The 22162-nt window shown below is 58.7% G+C and overlaps 1 protein-coding gene across 5 annotated transcripts in view; it reads right to left on the bottom strand.

The window, feature by feature from the left end:
* The window catches only part of SDK2 (sidekick cell adhesion molecule 2), a 41171-nt gene extending 20751 nt beyond the window's left edge, over window positions 1-20420 (bottom strand). For 4 of the 5 annotated variants that reach the window (XM_048965382.1, XM_048965384.1, XM_048965383.1 and 1 more), the window contains exons 1-2: window positions 19774-20420; window positions 4664-4823 (exon numbers count right to left, since the gene is read on the bottom strand). In XM_048965382.1, the coding sequence (XP_048821339.1) occupies window positions 4664-4823; window positions 19774-19852 (239 nt within the window). In that variant the 5' untranslated portion in view covers window positions 19853-20420. Of the gene's footprint in view, window positions 1-977; window positions 1073-4663; window positions 4824-19773 lie in introns of those variants that run through there. The other variant, XM_048965386.1, reaches the window with a different exon arrangement.
* Between the last annotated feature and the right edge of the window lie 1742 nt (window positions 20421-22162).

The raw sequence follows: 22162 nt of genomic DNA, 5'->3' as shown, positions 1-22162 counted from the left end.
ATCACACCCACTCAACACAGAGGGGACGCCACTGGGCATCCCCCCCCAGCACGGGTGCCTGTGCAAGGACCCCTCCCCATCTTCCCACTGCTGTGCCCACATGGCACAGCCCTGAGACGAGCCACAGCCCCTCTCATCCACAACCCTGGCAAGGCATTGGCAGCACCAACACCACAGGGCCCCAAAATGCTTCCTGCTCTGCTCCCCAGCACTCTGCTTTGTTACTGTAGGGTCCCTAACAGTGTCCCCACACTTCAGCACAGCCCTGCCCCAGCCCTGGCTGATGCTTATGCCTCTATTATTGTAGGGTTGCTGAGAAGTGTGGGGCTGACACTGCAGAATTATTATTAGATTGAGGGGGTGGAGAGGGGCCGGGAAAAGCACCAGCCAAAGGATTTGATCCATCAAATTTAAAGCCAGAAGAGTACAGAAATCTGTGCAGTTCCTCCAATGCAGCACAGTAACAGCAACAGCTGGATCAGATTTTGGATAGAAGCACACTGGCACAGCCCCCTTTGATTAATATCCTGTATAACGACTAATTAATTCTAGAGGGGACATGTATTTGAATAGTTACTGTGTGATAATGAAATGTCAAGTGAGCATTAAACACACTTAGCAGAGGTTTAACGACTCCCAGCATCCAAGCCATGTGCCCCAGCACCTCGCCCTGAGCTGGGCTCCTGCTCAATACAGCTTAAATACACCCCCCAGTACTTCATCAGCCCCCATTAAGCGTGTTATTGAATCTCAATTAGCTCCCAATCGGAGAGGGCTCTGTTTGGACACATGTGGCTGGAGCCATCATCTCACTGCACACCAGAAGGGATTCCTTCAGGTGAGGGAATCGCAAGGGCTCCATGAATCACTGCTTCCCCAGGCCCTGCTGGAGCCCTGAACCAATTAATAAGGAGCTCCTGCATCCCAGGGGCACAAGCAAAGCCCCCCCCCCCCCCCCCCCCCCCCACTGCCCTTACCCATTCTGAAGTGCTGCCCTGTCACACCATGCCACAGCAATGCAAGCAGCCCCAACACACAGCAGGATAGAGCACTCACTTAGCCTGCCACAACCTCCCCCCACCTCTGCTCATCAACTCTTGTTAATTATATTAATGAATGGCAATTAGTGCCCCAGGCTGTGTTTCGCACCTGGGCTGGCACAGAGCTCTCCCAGCAGCCAGCAAAGTGCTCCTGGTGGGCAGTGTCACAGCATGGGGGGGGGCAGGAGTAGAGCACCCTGCATGCCCTCAGGCTGTGTCTTCGTAGGGGGGTCCTGGCTCTATTTTTACAAAAACTGAGGACAAAGTACATTTTTCAAACAACTGGGATCCTCTGAAGGCCACACAGGTTGGCAGTGAGCTGGGTTTGTAGCACACTGCGCTCCCTGCATCCCTGAGGGCCGCCCACCCCAACCCAGCAAAGGATCAGAGCAGAGGGATGAATCTGTCCCTCCTGGGTCAGCTCTCACCATACAAACCAACCCAGAGCTGGGGGGGGGGGGAACCCTGGCAAGGAGACACGAGGCTGCGCTTTGCCCAAGGGGAGCACTGGGAGGATGAGTGGTGCAGATGTTGTTTTGCTGGAGAAGTGAGGTGAGCAGCGCTGCGCTGAGGCTGGCGTGTGTTAGAGCTGTATTTTTGCTTTCCTGGGCTCTGAGCTCCTGGCAAAGGGTTCTGGGCTCAGCTCTGGAGCTGCTGGGCTCCTCATGGGCATGGATGGATGTGGGAGAGAAGAAAGAGAGCTGACTGCAGATAGAAGATGCTTCTCCGTGGATGTGTCTGTCCAGAGGTAATCTATGTGTAAGGCAATTTCCAAAGGCAGCAGGACTCGATGCAGTCCTTAATAGGACAATCTCATGTGATGAATTACCAGACCTAACTAATCTGCATGTTAAATTTCTGCTGTGAGAAATAAATATCCTCAATTCACCAGAGAAAACGCTTTCCTTCGGAGGATTTCATTAAAGGCATCGAGCTGCCTGATTTGCATGTGATGATTCCTGGTATGAGAAGAAGTCAGGCTGCAGAGAGAGCTCATGGGAGAGCCTGGCACCAGAGCAATGGTGCGAAACAGAGTGCGATGGTGCGAACCCTGGAGAGTGCAGTACTGGTGTGCCAGGGCATGGGAGCACAGCATAAGGGATGGACCCACTGCGTGGTGCCCAGGCATTGGTCCCATGGGAGAGCCACCCCCACGCATCCCATGGATGGAGGATGTAAGTGGGGATGGCACTGCTGGTCTCCTGTCCCCAGCAATGCTCCCAAGGAGGGGACAGCTCTGTGCATGCTCACTGTCCCCTGGGGGTGCTCCCATAGGGGACGCAGATCTGCCTGCACGTGGAGCCAGGAGGGTCCCCAGCCTCCCTACAGCTCCCAGGGATGTTCCCACAGGGGATGGCTCAGTGTGTGCAGAGTCCCCATTACCTTGTGAGCCCCTCTTGCCTGTGGTCCCCAGAGATGCTCCCGAGGAGACGGCTCCATGCACACACAGAACCAGCCTGGCTCCCACCACCCTGCAATCCCCAACTGCTTGCCGTCCCCAGAGATGCTCCCAAGAAGGGACGGCTTCACACACACACGGTTCCCAGAGATGCTCCCAAGTGAGGAGGCTCCACGCATGCACAGAGCCAGGCTGGTCCCAGATCCCTCGTGCACAGGATACTCCTCAGCAGGGCAGCTCCACCCGCACACAGAGGGATGTCCTTGTCCTTTGCTGGCCCAGCACCAGGGACCTGCAGAGCCTATTCCCCACCTGCCCTTCACCACACGCCAACGAGTCGCTCCCGTCGCAAGCTGGCGGCTGAATTGCTGCGGGAAGGAAAGGGCAGTTGCTATGGAAACACGCTGCCAAATTGGGAGAGAGCAGCTCCTCGACTTACAACGTGGGATCAAGCTCGTCCAGGCGAACAGACCGACAGGGGCAGCTCATGGAGTAGAGGGGATATGAGCCCCAGCTCCTGGGAAAATGGCTAGAAGGGGCAAAAACACGTAAAAGGTGCAGGGCTGGGAGCAGCTGGAGGTGCAGCCGGGATGCACTGCTGCAGGAAGGGATGTGGGGAGGAGCAGGGAGGATGCTGAGGCTGAAGGCTCAATGACACACTGCCCTGGCCAGGAAGCGTGGCTCCCTGGGTGAGTGGCCTTGCTGGCAAGAAGGTATGAGCTGCTATGGGTCCCACAGAGCAGGGACACGTGGGTCCATGCCAGTTCCATGTGAGGTGTTGGCTGCACCCCACCACCACCAAGGTACCCCCAGCCCCAGCATCCCTTCCGCGCTCCCAGCCATCAGCCCCCAGCTCTCCCCTCTCCAAGGATTACTCTGTTTCTAAACTCGTTAACTTTTAATTACCACCTTCCCACTGCCTGAGCAGGCTGGCTCTGCGCCACCTACATCTCTATTAAAATTCAATTTATGCCCATCATAACTAATTTTGGTCCTTTGCCTTCCTCACCGGCAGCCTTCAATTGCAGACGAGGCATCCAAAGTCTCCTCTCGACACACGAAATCCCCTCAGAGAGCCGTGGACGGGCAGCACACGCCGTGCTGAGTTAAGCCAGCTCCGGCAGGTTGCGTCCCTGCCGTGGCACAGCCGGGTGAGAGGCAGGCAGTGATTTGCATAGAGCCCATTTGCTTCATTAGCTGCAGCTCAGCAGCTCGGTTTGTTTGGGTTTTCCGCGTGTGTTTGCTTGTTTTCTCGCTTCCTTTCTTAATCCCTTCTGGCTGTGAGCTGGAGCTGGAGGCAGAGGGCTCAGGGGATGGCAGTCACCTTGACCAGGGGTCCGGGGGATGCAGAGTGCGGGCCATCCCAGGGCAATGTGGGGACATGGGCACACGCTGGGGCAAATCCCTGCACGGGGTCTGCATCTCCACAACCCCACTGAACCCCATAACGCCTAGCATCACCCGCACTGGGCTGCTGACATCACGGGGCTCAGCAGGGTGAAGGATCTGTCTACAGTGCCACTGGGCACCCAGCATCAGGATGAGCGCCCATGGGGGTCAGCCAAGGTGTTGGGGCACTGCTGAGCTGCAGCTGCTGGACTCAGCGGGGGCACCCATGGGGTCTCCAGGACCCACAGCAACCACAGTAACGTCTCCAGTGTGGCACCCAGCTCTGGGGAGGGGACATCACCCAGCCACATTGTCTGCATTCCTGGCATCCCGGAGCAGCCCCGCGTTGCTACAGCAACACGAAGCCTTCGGATTCAACGCCTTTAAATGGGGAATGGCTTGTCTTGGGCTGAATTATTGATTAAAACAGAGAGGATGACACACACTCGGAAGAGATGGCGAGAGGTGCCCGGCACAATTTCAAGGCCAATCTGACGTGGGCTGTGGTGCGGGGCTGGCAGTGGGATAGGTCGGTGCTTGGTCTGGATGGGACATGATCTGTGCCCGGCGTTAATCCTGAGCTGCACAAACGCCTCCTCTCGATGTTGACCAGCTTAAATCCATGGCTCTGCTGCCGTTTGCTCTCCAAACAGAGCAGGCACCTCCCGGCATGCTAATCTGCTGCTCCTGCCTCCGCGCTGCCCTTCTGCCACCAACACATCTCCATGCAGCAGTGATGGGGGCCAGCACAGGGCATGGGATGAGCCCCCAGCACGAGGGTGGGATGGTCCCCACGCACACCCCCAACCAAGAGCATCCCCAGGAGGGCACTCACCGGTATTCCAGGGAGAACTTGGTCAGCTCCCGGCTGTTGTGCAGCCACTTGAACTCCAGAGGCCAGCTGCCCTCCGCCATGCATGTCAGCACCAGGCGGTTCCCCTCCAGGTGGACCTGGCTGCGCACCGGCTCCATCTTAAAATATGGGGACACATCATCTGCAGGGAGAGAGAAGGGAGAGGGCTCAGAGCTGCCCCACAGCTCGCTACCCCACAGCAGTGCAGCAGCAGGACCCCAACCCCATCATCTCAGGTGTAGGATTATTCCAGCAGCCCTGAGCGATGGGGGATCCCAGTTTGTGTGCTCCCCCCAGTGCAGCTCCCAGCCCGGAGACCCCTGCACCTGGCTGCTGCCCAGCCCAGCCATTTCCCGAGCCTATCGACACCAGCTTAGCCCATCTAGGGTTTGTCTAAGCTGCTTTCTTTGCTTTATTCCTGGCTGCCTTTGTAACGCTTCAGAAGCACGGAGCTTTTAACTCGGGGAGGGGGGGGGGACAGGGCGGAGGGGCTGGGAACAGAGCAAGGCATAAACACTTACTCGTCTCCTGTTTTATTTGCTAAGTAAAACTATAAATCGAAACACACAGCTCCATTTTCTGCTTAACAAATGGAGGCCCTTTTACTTCAAAGACACATTCATATTCCCCAGCAGCTTTCAAGTGCGCTTTCAATCACAGCTTCGGGTTTTTACTTTGGGGCCGGGCTCTGCTTTCTTGTGTGCATTCCAGCCCAGGCACTGCACACCGTGAGCTGGCAGCACAGCACCACTGGCCCCAGGGTGCCCAGGAGCAGGATATGGGGCTCAGCTCACCTCCCCTCAATGGGGTTGGGCTCTGCAGGAGCTCAGAGCTCCACACCCCACCATTGCCTTCCTTGGGGGCAGCCCATTCCCTCTCCTCCTTCATTTCACCCTCCTGCCTGACTCCTCAGAGCAGTGCTCAAGTTGGCAGGGGCTGCTCCTTTCCCACTGCCCTCTGGATGTGCATCAGGGCTGAACTCCACAGCAGACCCGACCCTGCCCTGCATATTGCAGGGGGCAGAGCCAGGCTTGCAGGTATGCACATGTGAGCCTTGGTGCGGGATCTGTGTCCATGCAGGGACACACGTGCTTGGGGATACCCACACGTCCTGCTCAAGCAGCAGAGAAGCTCAGCTTGCAGCTCCAGGGCCTCACCCATGTTGGATCCCACTGCATCACTGCAGCTGCAGGACCACAGGGATAGGACCCAACCTACGGGCACAGCCCTCATGGGAACACCCGGCTGTGGGGCTGTGCTGCCATGTACCCCCTACCCCCACCACAGCACCAACTGTGCTGTGCCATGCCTGATGTGATGGTGTTGCAGAGCCAGGCGCAGCACACTGCTCCCAATGCACCTTCCCCAGGGCCGGCACGCTGTTTGCATAGATCCTAATTTGATTTTAAGCAGCTAAGTCTCCTCTCGCTTTGAAGCATCCGAGCCATCTGTTCTGCATTAAAGGGTGAAAAGCGGTGCAGAGGAGGCGGTGTCTCCTAATTCTGCTATTGATCATGCAATCGTTATCCACCCACGAAGGTCAACGCCGCCGCCTCGGACAGAGCAGCTCCCGTCCCCCCCAGCAGCCACGCATTGGCTGCCTGTTGCCTGCTGCATGACAAGGGCATCCGTGCCCACAGTGCCCACTGTGCCCTGGCACAGGGACCAGGGGCAGCAGGAGGAGTGGAAATTTCCCATGCATGGGCTGTGGTGAGGTCCCAGCATGGGACACGTGGGCCCCTGCAGCCTCAACACCAGCACAGAGAGCTGGGGCAGCTGGGTCCTGGATATGGTGGAGCACTTCTGGGGTACGACAGCCACGTCCCCCTGACCAAAGGGTCATTACTGCTAATTCTTTCTTTCCCCCATCTGTCGTGACTGTTTACACACCACTCGCTAATTAGAGACTAATTAGTTGGTGCAGAAATTCATCACTTTCCAAACACAGGCATCAGTGAGACGGAGAGGTGGCCCTGGGAACATCTGCACACATCTGTCTGTGGCACAGGCAAGTGCTCAGCTCCCTGGGACCACCACCAAGGTGCCATGCCATGCTATGCCCTGCCATGCCATGCCAGCCCAACACAGCCCCTCTCAGCCCCTTCCACACTGAGAGCTCCACCTAACTGCACGTTCCCATCCTGCAGCACACAGGAGGGAGATCGGCAGCGCTGTCTTTACCCAAACCATCGGTGGTGATGGATGGGATAATGGGATGCCAAGTGCTGGTAACAGGGAAGGAGGGCAGGAAGGGGAACAGAGGTGACCCAGCTCACTTATTCTTGCTCTCTCCCTTCGCTGCTGCTGACATTTTAATGCCAAGGCCTCGCAAGGCACTAATCCAACCTAATGGGATCAAAATCTTTGCCCCTGCACTTTATTTACATAATGACCGCTGGGAGCTGGGTCTGAGCCCACAGCCGGTGCATTAACACAGGGAGGGCTTGTGGATATAGGGCAGAGGCCCCCAGCTTCACCAAAAGAGCAGTAATGGATCCTAATACCAGGGCGTAATGGATGAGCTGGGATCTGAGCATCTCCCCCAGCTCTAAATCCCTCTTGACGGGAAGGAAGGAGAGGTTTAAGCCCAGAGGAGCCCCGCCTGAAGCCCTGCCAAGGGCACTGCAGCACCCCTCAATTCCTGGGTTCAGCACAGGGCCGCCACCTCGCTGCCCCTCGGGGACACCAAGCTGTTCCCCTCCCCGGTGCATTAATCAGAAGCTGATCAGCTCAGCGCCTGCTTCCTGCTAATTACCATTAATCAGGGTAAGGCACAGCTGGGTGCACCTGAACCCATCCTTGCTCATCACAGAGCCATAGGGACACCCCAAAACCATATTGGAGGGGGTGGGAAGGGCCGCATCCCCATTCCCTTTTGCAGGGTTGACAGCACCAGCCCTGGCGGTCCCTAAATCCTCCTGGGGTGTCTCTGCCTGGCAGTGCCACTGCACAGCCCCCCTCCATCCCCCAACGCTCCCCCCAAGCAAGGGGAGATGGAGCTCAATCTCTTCTGCATCAGACTATCACCGGTGCTACGCAGCACGAGGAGATTAAAAAACAATAAAGAGAAAGCAAAACCCTCTGCTATAATTACCAGCCTTTAGCCGCCAGCGGAGGCAGGGGAGGGAGGGGGAAAGGAGAAGAGGAGGGGGGGAAAAAAAAGAAACGGAGAAGAAGAAATCCACTAAAATTTTAATAGGAACCACTGCATTTAATTTAACGACACATTTTTTCAATTACCAGAATAATTGTTTTATTCATAAAACGAGTTTCAATAAAGAGGGTAATTTTCCTTTGTTTTTATTATTCATTTGTGTAACGCATCGGCGGCGCAGCTTCCCAGCAGCCGCTCTGCATCTGGGGCTGGGGGACACAGTGGGGATGGATGGAGGAGGCGTGGAAGGAGCTGACACCACTGTCCCAATGCACAGCACCCATGGGTGACGTGTGGGGCAGCACGGTGCTCCCAGCTATGGGACTGGGCCATGCCATCACTGCTGGCCCCACCAGCTGCTCCCATAGGGTGCACTATGGAGCCCATCCCTGCCAACGCGTGTCCCCACTGCAGCCCCCTCCCAGGATGGCGATGGTGACCATGCAGTGCCAGCAGGTGCTGGGAGATGAGCAGCGCTCCCCGTGCTGCCGGGAGCATTAGTATTCCTGAGACGAGGCCTCTTCCCCTTGATAAAAAGCAAACATGGAATTGAAATGCCGAGTGCTGCCGGCACCTGGGGAGATGAGGAGCTCGGCGCGCCCGTGCCATGGAGCTGTGGAAGAAGGGGTGGGGACAAAATGGGCCCCCTCAGCGAGCTGAGCCCCAGCACCACCCCATGTTGTCAGCATTCCCACTGAATCACCGGATTCGGGGATGGGGCAGAGCCACCAGGCTCTGATGCAGGAGTGGGGATGCAGACCCACAGAGCACCACTCAGCCGTGGGGTCACTGACCCTGTGCCACCCTGTGCCACCCCCAGCACAGCACAGCCTTCATTTCACCCACCTGCTGAACACAGATCTGTCCCAAAAGCCACCAGCAAAGGGTCGGGTGCCCCAAAGCACCAGGCAGCAGTTAGTTCACATCATCCTACAACCCCATGCCCAGAGCCCCTTACCCCCACCCATCTCAGCCCCGGTGCAGCTCCTCAGGGTGTTTTTAATGTCTTTTTTTTTTTCCTTTTTCCTAATAAGACGCCTTATAATTGCAGATGTGTCCATTAATCCTCGCGACTCACTTTGTTCCTTTCCTTTTCCTGCGTTCTCCCTCCCTCCCCTTCTCCCCCCGCTGAGACCAAGAGCTTTATAAATCTCCTTCTGGCTATTAATTAAAAGCAACCTCTCCGCTATCATGAGTGTACTTGCCATAAATTAATAGCGGCCTTCTTAATCAAATCTTATCTCCTCTCCGAGCGCCCGGCGTGCGGTGCAGAGTTGGTATCCCAGCCCGCTCGGCCGTGAAATGCAATTTCCAATGCTCCAACAGAAACTGCAGCTCTGCTCCATCCCCCCCCATGTCCCCATCCTCTTGCAGGCCATGCGGGATGCAGGGAGGGATGGGGCGGCTGAGCAGAGAGCAGAGGTTGCTCCCCAAAGGCACGCTCCATTTCTCAGCCATTTACTGTGTTTATCCGCAGCCCCGGCGGATGGCACTCACCTACCTGCGTTATTTAGAGAGCGCTCGGAGCTCCCTGTGGTTCAAGGCTGTGGCAGGAGCCAAGGGAACTTCTGCTGGGGTAAGGGGACATGGAGGAGGTGGCACGGCCACTTCTCAGGAGCTCAGCCACTCGTGGGTCCTGCAAGCATGCAGCACGCTGCACGGCCTCATCCCTCCTGTCCCCCAGCCCCCAAAATTGCTCAGAGCCACGCACCTCCCCCTCCAGTCCCACATGTTTCTCCCTAGAGTTTGCTTTCTCACTGCACCCCAAGGTGCTGCTTCTGCACGTGGAGCCTCAAACAGCAGCAAGCACAGGGCACAGGTCAGGATCTTACCTGCAGGCCACATCCCCCTTGTCCCCTAGGAGTCCCAGTGAGGCTCCAGCCTTACCCCTTCCCTCAGAGGTACCTATGGAAGTATCTCTGAGCATGGCAGTGAGGGAGGACTCAATATTGGTGCCCAACAGCTGCTCTTCCACACTAGAACTGCTAATTGCAACTCTTTCCTACACTGGCTGCCATTGTCCTGCTCCCTAAAACCACACCACATCCAGCACGACCTGAAACCATCTCAGTGCCACCTCCCATGCCCAGCCAGGAGCCAACAGAGCATCCCCTCAGAGGAGATTTTGGGGTTTTGTACATGCCATAAGCGGATTGCAGAGGTGTGCTAACTGGATTAGGTGCGAGGCAGACCTGGAACGGCTGCAGAGCAGAGCACAGCTCCCACCCGCGTGACATCGGCGGTAGGATTTGCTTTAAAAGCGGTTCCTTCCCTTAAGCCTTCGAAAAGGTGATGCTGTGCGAGGGCCAGAGGCTCTGCCACCTCCCCTCTGGCCACACAGAATCCTTGCAGGGCCCCAGGACAGGCAGGCAGTGGGGTCACAACCCCACACAGCCACCCTTGGGGACACACAAAGGGGTTTCATCACACGATCCTGCAGCGGCACCAGTGGCACCTGCCAGTGCACAGCGGTTGTACCCATGTCATCTTCATCCGTTTCCATTGCAGCTTCCCACACTCAGACCTGGGGCAGGGAAGGGCTGTGATGGTGAGGGAGGGCTCCGTGGAGCCGTGCTGGCACAGCACGGGGACAGAGCCAGTATGGCACAGCCAGCACAGGGCACAACCCAGCTCCTCGCTCCTGCAGTTCCAGTGCTGCCCAAAGGGGCCATGGCACCCCCAGGACAGGCAGATGGATGGGTGCCCACCTCCAGCCATGCCAGAGGAACCTCCAGACCACGCTGCCATCCCCATCTCCCTCCTCCTGCATCTGTCTCCAGGCCCACACTTATTTATTTATTTGTTAATTAGCTGCTGTTTCCATAACAAACGCTCCAGCTTCTCCCAGCCTCCAACAGCCCTGGGGCTGGATTGTTAACGAGGATTTTAATTTGTTAATTAAAAGCAGGATGGCTCCATAACAAGCTACTCTTCCGCAGCCAGGCTCAGCGGGCTGCAGGGGGTCAGTGGCCTCATAAGCCCCATAGGGGACAGGGCACGGCTCCTTGGGGATGAGGGACATGGAGACAAGGGACAGCACGCCCTGCAGCACCACAGTGCCTGCTCAGAACACCTCTTCTTCCAGCAGCAGCACTGGAGACAAAGCCACATCTCTCCTTAAAGCCACATCTCTCCTTAGGATCACCTCTCCAAGCTCCACACAGCTCCCAGTCCACATCCCCCTCCTCCCCACACCACCTCTCTGCCCAGTGCCACCACTGTCCCTCAGCTCCCCACACTCAGTGCACAGACAGCAGGTGGGGACAGCCCTCAGTGCCCGTGCAGCAACGGGGCCCCAGAACTTTGGTGCACACGTGGCTCAGGTAAAGCCCCAAATGTTCCCAGAGCTGTGAGCCCTGCCCAGGGAGCAGCACAGCACGTCATCCAGCCCCACGGCGAGGAACAGAGCACGGCTGTGTGCCCGTCCCTGCCTGCCCTCCTCACACACCCACCCTCTGCCCGCCCAGACCAGCAGCTCTGAATGGAAAAAACAACATTTCCCCCCACGGGAACCCCAAACACAGCGCACACACGGCACCGTTGTGCACTCCCAGCCCATGAGCCTGGGGGGGGGGGGGGTAACAAACAGAGCTTTGTGCTCCAAAATGCTGCACAACTCCATGTGCACAAACCCCAGTGCTTGGCCCTGATCCCAGCCCCAAATCTACACGCCCTGGCCCCAAAAGCACGGAGCCCATCACACGGCACCAAACATTTGGACTCCAGTACCAGCCCCCCTGCACATGGCAGAGCCAAGCTGGTCCCCACTGGACGGCAGCATCCCCTTCCCCCTGCACACTGCTCTGAGCCCACGCATCCCAGCCAAAGGTGCCCAGCACGTGCCAGCAACCCCTGCATCCCCATTGCCACGTCAGCACTCCCATCCAGCTGCCCTGTCAGCCTGCATCAGCACAAGAGTCACCTCCAAGCGTCCCTTCCCCGCTTTGGCCGCACATCTGTCACTACAGCAGATTGGTGCCATCCTGCCATGGTCCTCAAGGTACCGGAGCTCAGTGAGGGGATGGGGACAACGCAGCCACCCCAGCCCAGAGGTTCAAGCTGGGAATGCCCAGCTGCTGGGGCACAGCTGGATGGCACCGAGCTGCTGTGACACGGAGCACAGCACAGCCCTGTGCATGACACAGCCTTGTCCCTAGCTGGGGATCTCTCAAACGCGGTCAAAACTCCTTCCCCAGCAAACTCCTTGCGAGGCCACAGATCCTCCTGACGCTGCGATTGCACAGCTCCTCCGTATCTGGGTCAGTGCTGTGAGTCACGGACACCCTGGGAGTGACTCAACACAGCACGGCCGGCTCCCCAGGAGCAGCTCCAGAACAGCGAGGAAGAAAAGGATGGGCACATCTCATGCAGGACAGACAGCACACAAGCCCAATGCAGCTCAGCACAGCTGCAGGCTGGATTCAGCCCCACGGGCACAGGGAGCGCATCCTCCGGCTGTTCCTGGAGGGCAACCGCAGCCCCAGGCTCTGCAGCGTGTGGAGTGTCACTGCCACAAGGGGTGTCCCTCACCCCCCCAGCCATACAGGATGCACAGCGCAGTGCTCGCCCTGCAAACACCCTCACAGACAGACAGACAGACAGACACTCAGCAGGCTCACCGCGAGAATCTCACCGAGGTGGCATTTCCCAACGGAAAAAATACGACGGGGGAAAGAAAAACAGAAGGCAGAAACCACAAGAAAAACCCCACTCAGCCTTTCCCAGGGCACTGACGTCATTCAGCCGCCAGCCTCACAGGATGGAAAACGCTGTGCCAGCTCCTGGCCCCCCTGCACCCCACAGAGCGGGACACTGCCATCCGAAATCCCTATCAACAGCAACGATGGCTAAAGTGCCCCATCCCCATCTTTGTCCCCATTGGCACTGCACAGGGGGGACAGGCAGGCACGGATGCACTGGGGTGTTGCCCAGCCATCTTTTTTTTGTTTGTTTGTTTCCCAAAGTATTAATTAGTCATTGCATTGCTCACTTTAAACACAAATAGCTGCAGCATGACTGCAAGCAGACTTCTTTTTTCCCCCCAGGAAAAAGCTTTGCTATTCCAAAGCTTTGCTTCCCTCCTTCATTCAAAGATGACGGTTAGGAACGGTCACAGCCCAGCCACCCTCCCACCACTGCCCTGCATTTCCAGGGCAAAGAAGCGAATGCTGCTTATTGCACTTATTTACACACTTGTGGCTCTCCTGGCTGGAGGGGCTTTTGCAGGCAGCCCAGCGATCCCAGCAGCGCCCAGCCTGACGTGCAGCTTATGGAGAGAAGCCAAGCGAGCAGCTCTGCCACCGCCCCAGGTGGAGTGCTTATTTCCCCTATGCACAGCACGAGCCTTATTTCCACCCTCCACTGCACAGCTCAGCCCTCTGCCATCACACCCCCAGCCCTTTGCAAGCCAGCACAAGGGAGAACATGGGGAGATGAAGGCACCCACTGCCTTCCACTCTGTGCAGAAAGGGGCCGGGTGCTCCTCGCCTCCTGGCAGCCGGCAGGGAGGGCCCTCCCAACAGCACAGCTTTGAATTAAACATACCACCCTAATGAGTTGATTTTATTAGTTTACGAGTGCATTGAGAACTCATTATCAAAATAAACATCAGTGCACTCCACCGAGCGCGGCGTTGCACACACGCGCCCCGGCAGCGCTGCAGATGGGGCCATGCAGTTCTGCCCCTGGTGCCCTCTGTGCCCCACATCCCTGCTCCCAGCCTCATGGCATCTGCAGCCCCACGTCACGGGAATGTGCAGCTACCCGCCCCACAAAGCGCCTCACACCACCAGCTTTGCCTCTCCATTGTGGGGACCAAGCATCACCGTTGTTGGGATGGGATCGTCCCAATTCCTGCCATCCCAAAACAGACAGTTTGAGGTCCTCTGGTCCACAGGACATCATTCCTCTGGGATGCTCTGGGCAGGCTGAACCCCAATCCTGCTCCACCCCATTGGGGCACAGTGCTGTGGGGGACACCCCAAAGGCATTGGGTACACCCACCCCAGCCCTGGGGAGCCCACACCAGGGTGGAGCACTGAGGCACACAGCAGGGGACAGCGGGCACATTGTCTGGCTCGGCAGGACACGCTCCCTTTGGAAACAGCAGCTAATCCCATTTCATCCCCCTTCATGGCCATCAGCTGTTTTTCAGGCATTCAGGAGGCGGGTTGCTGAAACCAGAGCTATTGTATCCCTGCCGCTGCCCCAGCCCCCTCCATCCATCACAGCCCAGCACTCAGCCACGCATCCGGCAGCATTCCCACACCCGCTCCATCCCACCACCATCCCTTGCACCCAGCTGCACCTGTGCCCCTCTGCCTTCACCAAGGACCTTGGTCTGACCGTGTGATCCAAGTCCAGGTGAGGAAGAAGAGGAGAGGAAATACCATGCGGTCCCCCCATAGCCCAAGGATGTCACCAGAGGATCCCTGTGCTCAATTATTCCCTGCTGGGAAAATGCAGTTCCTGAAAGGAGGGCAACAAATGAGGAGATGTCAATGACACTATAAAACCCCATTAACGGAGAGCACTTGGCCTAGATTCAGCAAGCCAGGAGCTGGCCCCAGGAACACAACAGAGGGACACCGGGCAGGGGACATGGGACGCAGGGGACATGGGACGCAGGGGACATGGGACGCAGGGGACATGGGACGCAGGGGACATGGGACGCAGGGGACATGGGACGCAGGGGACAGGCTCCTCCAGCCAGCCCAGCCCTACACATGTGGGACAGGTGAACAAGAGTTGCCCTTGGCTCCAAACTCACTCCGAGGAAACGCCCGCTGGCTGGAACAGTTTGCATGCCCAGGAGTCGGCACGCATGCCCCAATCAATTAAAAGGTTCTAAAAATAGTGTTTGCCTTCATCAACCTGTTGTGAGTCATGGATACGGTAATGCTGCTGAGTGCTGGGCGCTCTGCCACGCGGCCCTGGATCCCCAGTCTGCACGGGACAACCACAGTGTCCCATGCCCTCCCCAGGAGGCCCAAGGACCCCCACCCATGCAAACCAGGGGTGACAGGACCCTGCCAGGCCCCCCAGCACCCGACTTCCTGCATCAATTCAAGCATCCCCGCAGGGATCAGCATCCCCACAACTGAGCACATCAGAAGCCAGGCATCACCATCGGCTTGCAGCCAGAAGGGCTCAAGGTGATAGCTGAGGACTCGCAGGTTTTCTCCTCACCCAGCAGCACACAAAGCAATTAGCTCACAGGGCTAAAATTAGCTCAGTGGTTTCTTTCTGTTAATGGTCAAACCCATCAAGGTTTCCCTCCACCGGGGGCCCCGGCACCGCTGTGCGGGTGGCAGTGATTGATGAGAGGCGACGGAGCTGCTCACGTGTGCACGTGTTGGGCAGCACAGCCCATCCCCAGCAGCAAGGCAGCAGGACACCAGCCTGGCCAGCAGCCCTGGGGCAGTGCACCCCATCACAGCCTGTGCCTCAGTTTCCCTTCAGCTGTCAAAAGGATCCAGCAGGGCAGGGCTCCCGGCACGCTCAGTCCAGCTGTTATGCGAAGAGAGATGAGCAATGGGGACAATGACAGCAAAAGGTTGATAGGGAGAGAGACTTTGGCACAGGAAAGGCATTCTGGCATTCCTGGAATCATCAGTGCTCTGTCCACGCTCGCAATTGGGACGCTCAGCTGCTGGCACAAGATGACAGCTGGTCACAGTGCCCAGGGCCCCTTGGTGGCCACCAGCCAGGAGATGACACCGATCTGCACGGGGAGGTGACAGCTCAAAGCAGTCGCTGGCTGCCACTCACTGCATCCCCGGGGACAGCACTCGAGTCCCCTGCACCCAAATTCTCCATTCCTGGGGGCCGAGAGTGGGGACACAAGCAACCCCATCGGAGCCGGGGAGACAAAGGGGCCAGGGACCAGCTGCAGCCCGGAATGTCCCCTGCCCTCGGCCCCGTTCCCAGGGATCAGGTTTCCCAGTTCCCAGGCAACCCAAGCGTTCCAGGCACAGGCATTCCGCACCCTGCAGAGCTGGGGGCAAAGAGAGGGGCCACAGGCAGGTGGTCTGCAGGGGCTGGGGGAGGTGGCAGCAAAGGGAGGCATCGCTGGGAACAGAGACACGCACCCCAAAAGCACACTGGAAATGGGGTGGGGGGATGCACCTCAAAGCATCGTCAGGAGACGCATTCCCAGCAGCAGGCTGTGGCTCACTGAGCAGAGCCCGGGGCTGTGCCCTTGCAGTTGGCATTGCTGGCATGCGCAGGATGCCAGGCACGAGCAGCACGGCAGAGCCGCTGTCTGCACATTCCTGCTGCCAGCAGAGCAAATGCAGTGCTCCCCTACATCCACCCCCATCCATCTTCCCCTGGACACTCACAGGACACCCTTTCACCCTCAGCCCCATTGGGTGCTGGATCCCCACAGGTGACCACACGACCCTTCCATGCCACCCCGTGCCACAGGGCTCAGCTCACCCTTCGTTAGTGCGATCACATCACCACTGACAGCAGCATATTTATTGCCGGCCCAGCACTGACCATTTCTCACCCAGTGACACACAACCTGCTAACGAGCTCGGTGAGGTAACGAGGGCTCTGGAGCAAGGGCATCCGCTGCTCCCCCACCCAGATGGGACCCAGCATCATGAGGGTTTTGCTCCTGCACCCTTTCGAGTCTGCACTGCCCCCAGGCAACAACTGGCACCACTGCTGCAAAACACCGATGTGGCCACCAGTCACTGTTTATGTAGGACCTACAGTAACAGCACAGAGTTCATCTCAAGGCAGGAATCGGGCACATCGAGGATCAGCTCCAGGCTGGGACAAGGCAGTACTTGGGGCTTTGTGGACCCAGGGAGCTGATGGAGCAGAGATGGGACCAGCACTGAGCAGCCCCACAAGCACAGCCTCCTGCACCCCGCAGGGGACAAGGACACCACTTGTAAAGACTCATGAAGGCAGATCCAGGGTCATTCCTCATCACACCTGTACACTGTAAACCTGCCTTTCTCCTCTCAGGTTTAATTATCAGCATTTTTCAAGTACCACAAGCAACCTGCATCTGCCCACCTGCCTCTCTCCTCCAGCTCCTTCGTTTGCTCCCACTGAGCAGAAGCGCCACCCCAGCCTCACCCCTGTCACCAAGGGATGAGCAGCACTCGGTGCTGCCACCCCAGCACAACAGGCAGGGCTCAGGGAGGGCACTCACGAGTGGCACCCATTGATGTGTGCCATACCATGGGGGCACAGGATGGCACGCCCCAAAGGCCCCCCCGTCCTGGGGGGAACCACCAGCAGTGATGGAGCACAGCGGATCACATCCCTCCCATGTATGGTTATCGGGTCATCAAAATTTCATTGCTGTGCCTGCCCACTAATGGCTTCCAAAGGAGCATCAAATTTTAATCTCTCTTTTCCTCTCCCCTAAAAGCCACTTTCCTTCCTGAGCCGGAGCTTTGCACGAGGCCGGCAGCTAGTGTGGCAGCCGAGCTCACGGGGAAGGGGGAGGCAGAAAAAGCCATTCCAGCATTCCCAAGGCTTGATGATGGACACCAGCCCTGGGGATGCTTTCATGGGTAAAGACACCTTCCCAAAGCCGAGGGAACCACTGCCCTTGGTCACATCCCCAGGAAGGGCAGGGACCCATCCCCTCCAGCCCTGCTCGACGGCACATGCAGATGTGCCCAGGGACCACGCGTGTCTGCCAGAAGGCTCTGTACCTCCCACGCCAGCCCCTAATAAGCCTCTTTGGCTGAAGCTGCCCATCTCAGGCCCCTGCCCCAAATCCCGTCTGGAACCTTAAGCCTCCCAAATCCCTCCTGGGACTGGATGCAGCCTCCTCAATCCCATTATGGGAGCTGTGCTGGTGCAGGGGGTCCTGGGCTGTGCCCCCAGCCCCAGCTGAGGGAAAATTGTACCTCTGAGGGGCATAAAACCTGCAGAACAAAGCAGGGGAGGGGAGGAATGGGAACAGCACCCCCAGCTCCTGGGGAACCCTCTGCTGTCTCACTGTTCGGTGAGGGTCGCACTGCGACAGCTCCAACCCACACCGCCTTCGCCTCCCAGTAATTAGCGCGAGGCCCCTAATCAATAAGTTATTTTTTGCCGTAGGTAATTAATAATTACACAGCACAGGCAGGCTGTAATTAAACTTCCATCCCATCTCTCCCCAGTGGTGCTGGAGTCTTTGTTTTAGCAACTGCAGGTATTAAAAGTGTTTCATCCTGCGCCTGGGGAGCCCGCGCCCAGCCGGGAGGGTCTCAAGCCCTCCTCCCCCTTCCCCTCCATCTCTATTGATCCCATTTTCTTTGGCTGCTAGAATCAATAGCACCAGCACAAAGCACACCGCTACCTCTGCTCCAGGCCTGGCTATGGGGCTGGCACCAGCCCTACCAAGGTGCCCACATGGAGATGTCCCTGTTGAGAACCCACCGCAGCAGGGCTGAGCTAAAGGCCCCAGCGGGCACTGTGCCCACGGGGCAGCTCCTCCAGCCCTGTGTCCATTTGTGTTGCAGCGATGACTGCTGTCAGCCCACGTGCAGCAGGAGGTGACCCTGCCCCCTGTGTCCCTGAGCCGGCTGTAGGGACAGGCAGGCGATGCTCCCCACGCCGCTCCATCACTGCTCGCACTCAGCCATGCAGGCTCCCAGCAATGCCACACCACCCGCCAGGACACACAGCGTGCTGCAGAATGCACAGCTCAGATCGTGCAGCAGGAGCAAGGAGAAAAGCCCTTTCTCCTCTGCTCCAGAGCCCCACAGGGAGCTCCTCAGCCCCATGGATAAACAGGAGTCAAGCACAGCAGGAGAGCATCCCACAGCCGGGAACAAACGGACCATGGGGGACCATGGAGCCGCCAGGCAGGAGAGAAACTCGGCAAGGGAGTGAATCAATCAAAGAGACCTTCACAGCTCCCCACACAGGGCCTGCCCGGATAATATACTGCCGCTTTAGATGTTATGTTCTGAACTTAATTACTGAGAAATTATAGCAGAACTAAGGGAGGCTCAGGGGGAGCAGGAGGACGGGAGCGCATGGAGACTTCTGGCTCCACTCACTGCTGCAAACAAGGGCAAGAAATGTCGTGGGTTGAGGAGCCCCAGGCACAGCACAGCACCCCTCCGTGCCCCCCATTTTGCAGCCTGGATCTGCTCCGTCCGAGCAACGGGGATGGAGGAGATGGTGCTGCAGCTCTGCCAGACAGCACCTCCTCCACATCCCTGCAGGGATGCTTGCCTGCTGGGGAGGGGACAGCACTCCAAGGACGGCTCGCCCCGGGAATCTCTGCACCCCAAAGGGGCAGAAACTATTCCTGCCTCTCTCCAAGCAGCCAAAAGCACACTGTTGTGCCGTAGCCCCAGAGGTGATGAGCAGACAGGCGCTCACGCTGCCCAGCACATGAAGCCTCAGAATACCCACAGGGACTCAGGGCTGCAGATTCCCCACTGCCCCACCCGCTGGAGGTCAACGGGACCAGAATCACGGCAAAAGCCGCTCCCAGAACTCATGCCGCTCACATGTGGGGTCTCCAGGGAAGGGGTGAAATGGGTGCCCTCACCTTGGAGGGTGTCCGGTCCTCGGGAAACGGCTGACGCATTTCTACCCCGCACTCAAAGCAACGGTTCGCTTCCCATCCCCAGAGAGGAGGCTGTTACGGGGCAGGAGAAGCAGGAGGCAGCGCAGAGCTGAGCCCCTCCAGGCACCGCGCTACGCTCTGCGCCGTTCGGCCCCGGGCACCTGGGGGTCTCCTTAAGCACCTCTATTCCCTTCCCGAGCTCTGGGGCTGCGACCCAAACTTCTCCATCCAAGGCAGGGTGAGGGCCCCCTGAGTCCTTCCCCTCCCAGGGTTCATCTGTCGGGGGGGGCACAAAGAACCCCCCCTTCCCACCCACTAGTGGTTCACCGCCAGCATCGAAGCGGGAGCCGGAGGCTGAAGAAGCCGCACCCCGCACCGGGGCCCCTCGCACCCCCTTACCTTGGGCAACGGCTCCCGGGGGGCCGAGTAGGACGAGCAGCACGGCGTACAGCAGCCCCCAACTCCCGAGCCGGGCCATGGCTCCGCCGACACTGGGGCAACTTCCCCGACTTTATAATCCGAGCGGCGGCGTCTCCAGCCCTCACTGCTCTCCGGTCCCCCGGCGCAGGGACCTCCGAGGCAGCGCTGCTCGGAGGGAGGCGGAGGCGATGTGCAGAGCTCCCGGCGGGGTGTGGGGGGCCGCAAGCAGCTCTCCGCCCTGTCCAACTTCCCCGGAGACACTCAGAGCCGGGACCCCTGAAAATTCAGATCGGGGCCGGCAGCCGAGCCCCTCCCCACGAGCTGCCCTCCGCGTCAGGGAAGGGGAAAGGAAGCGCAGCGCCGTCCGCCCCCGGCCCCTCCTGCCCGCCTGGGCACCATGGGGAGCCGCAGAAAAAAGTTTGGGGTCCGGGGGCGGGGACGCGGCCCCTCCCCGGCGCTCAGCTTCTGCCTGGAAACATCCTCGCCCCGGCGGCTCCGGGCGACGGGGCGGGATGGTGTGGGGGGTCTCGCCTCGCGTCGCACCCCAGCAAACGGAGAAAGTGCGGCGGCGACGTGCGGCGGCGCGGGATCCCGCTCGGAGCCGCGGGCGATGCGCGGCAGGCGGGCTGGCAGCGCCGCGCCGTGCCGTCTCTTCTCGGCGCTCCGGCCGGCTGCCTGCTGCCTCCTGCGCGGCGGCGGAGTGAGCTGCGGCGGCGGGGCTCGGCGGAGCCGGGGGCAGCCCGAGCCGGGGAGGCGGGGAGTCGGCGCGGCTCCGAGCGCTACCCAGCGGCCGCGGCCGGGCGCGCACGGAGATGCGGGGGAGAGGGCGCGGCGGGCACGTCCCCTCGGCCGCCCACGCTTCGTGCGGAACGGATGGGACGACCTCCCCTCCCTGCCCCCCACCCCGGACACCGCAGCCCTCGGGGGGGAGCAGCAGCTGCCTTCTGTGCAGCTTTCGGATCACCACGCGCCTGGAGCGGCCCCCTCCTCACTGTCCCCAGCCACGCTGACAGCGTTCAGAGCGTCTGCACCTCATCCCCGTTGCTCAGAGAGGGGTCACGGCAAGTCTCCAGGGAAGCTCACAAGCAGAACTCGGTGCCACCAGGTTATCACGGCAAACGGTGCAGGGTTCTGGAAAAAAACAAGATATCCAGCCCTAGAGATGAGCCAGCGGTGCCTCCCAAATCTCATATCATCTCTTCAGGCCCATTTCTCCAGCCCGGATCTCCCAGCAGGATCTAGTCACTATCACACATCCTTCAGAGACAACCATGCTTTATGTCAGCACAGTGCTTTGCACTTGCTGGGGGAGAGCAACTCAGCCAGAGCTGCTACTGAACACCAGCAAACCTAAACTGTCCACAGAGAGGGAACACCTGGATGAATCAGACCCATGAGCACACACAACACCTTAGAGCAAAGGGGTCTGAAAGGATCAGGGCAAAAGCACGAGCAGATTAGTCTAAAGCTCAGCCCAGCACCGAAGGTTCAAACCAGGGCAGGGAACTGAGGGAGCATTCTCACACAAACATCAATACAGCGATGTTAGTTCCTGGACACCGGAGTGTATTTCCCCCCCATGCAATATATGCTCACGTGTAAATCACACACAGAGCTCAGAGGCACAATGCCTGCGTGCACGTTGCATATTTGGAGAGCTACTGCCAAATTTCCCATCGACCTCTTGAGGAGATGCTGAACAATAAGCCAGCACTTGCCCACCCCAGCATTAATCAGCTCCGTGGCTGGCATTCTCAACTGAGCCAGTGGGGATCGATGTGCTGTAGGAGGCTGCGAGCTCGGCTCACCTCTCAGGGTGGTGTTCCCTGACAGCGTGGGCTGCAATGAGCAGGGAGGAAGCCCCCCATGGACGGCTCAGACCCCAATCCCACAGCACTCACACGTGCTGCAGCGGGGAACAGCCACGTAGTGCTCAGCACTCTCCCAGCCCCCTGCGGGATCAGGGCTTTGTTCCATGCAGAACAGGAATTCCTGTCTCCAGGGCCATAAATTCAGCACCTGCCCCTGCTGCCAGCACTGATTTATGGTTGTTGCAATTAATCTTGCCAAGGTGTGAGCCCTTTATTACCTGCTTGCAGAGGTACTCGGCTCCCCACAGCCACCAAGGCAGGCTGCAAGAGCTCTCATCTCACAGCAGAGCTCCCACCCAGCTCTGCCTGCTCCGTGCCAGCATTTCTCTGCCCAAATTTACCTAAGCATCAGCAAGTTCCCGCTCACAGCTCCACTGCTGCTCCCAGGGGTGGTGGGAAAAGCCAGGGACGCAGCAGGGAGGGCAACCGGGCTCTGGGTGACACCTGCCCCATCACTCCATCTCACATCAGTCAACCCAATCCCCCACAGCCTACCA

This window comes from Lagopus muta, chromosome 18 (genome assembly GCF_023343835.1).
Source record: "Lagopus muta isolate bLagMut1 chromosome 18, bLagMut1 primary, whole genome shotgun sequence".
In the NCBI taxonomy this organism is placed as follows: domain Eukaryota; kingdom Metazoa; phylum Chordata; class Aves; order Galliformes; family Phasianidae; genus Lagopus; species Lagopus muta.
Note: the sequence above shows the minus strand (reverse complement) of the source record. Positions and strands in the feature narration are given on the sequence as shown.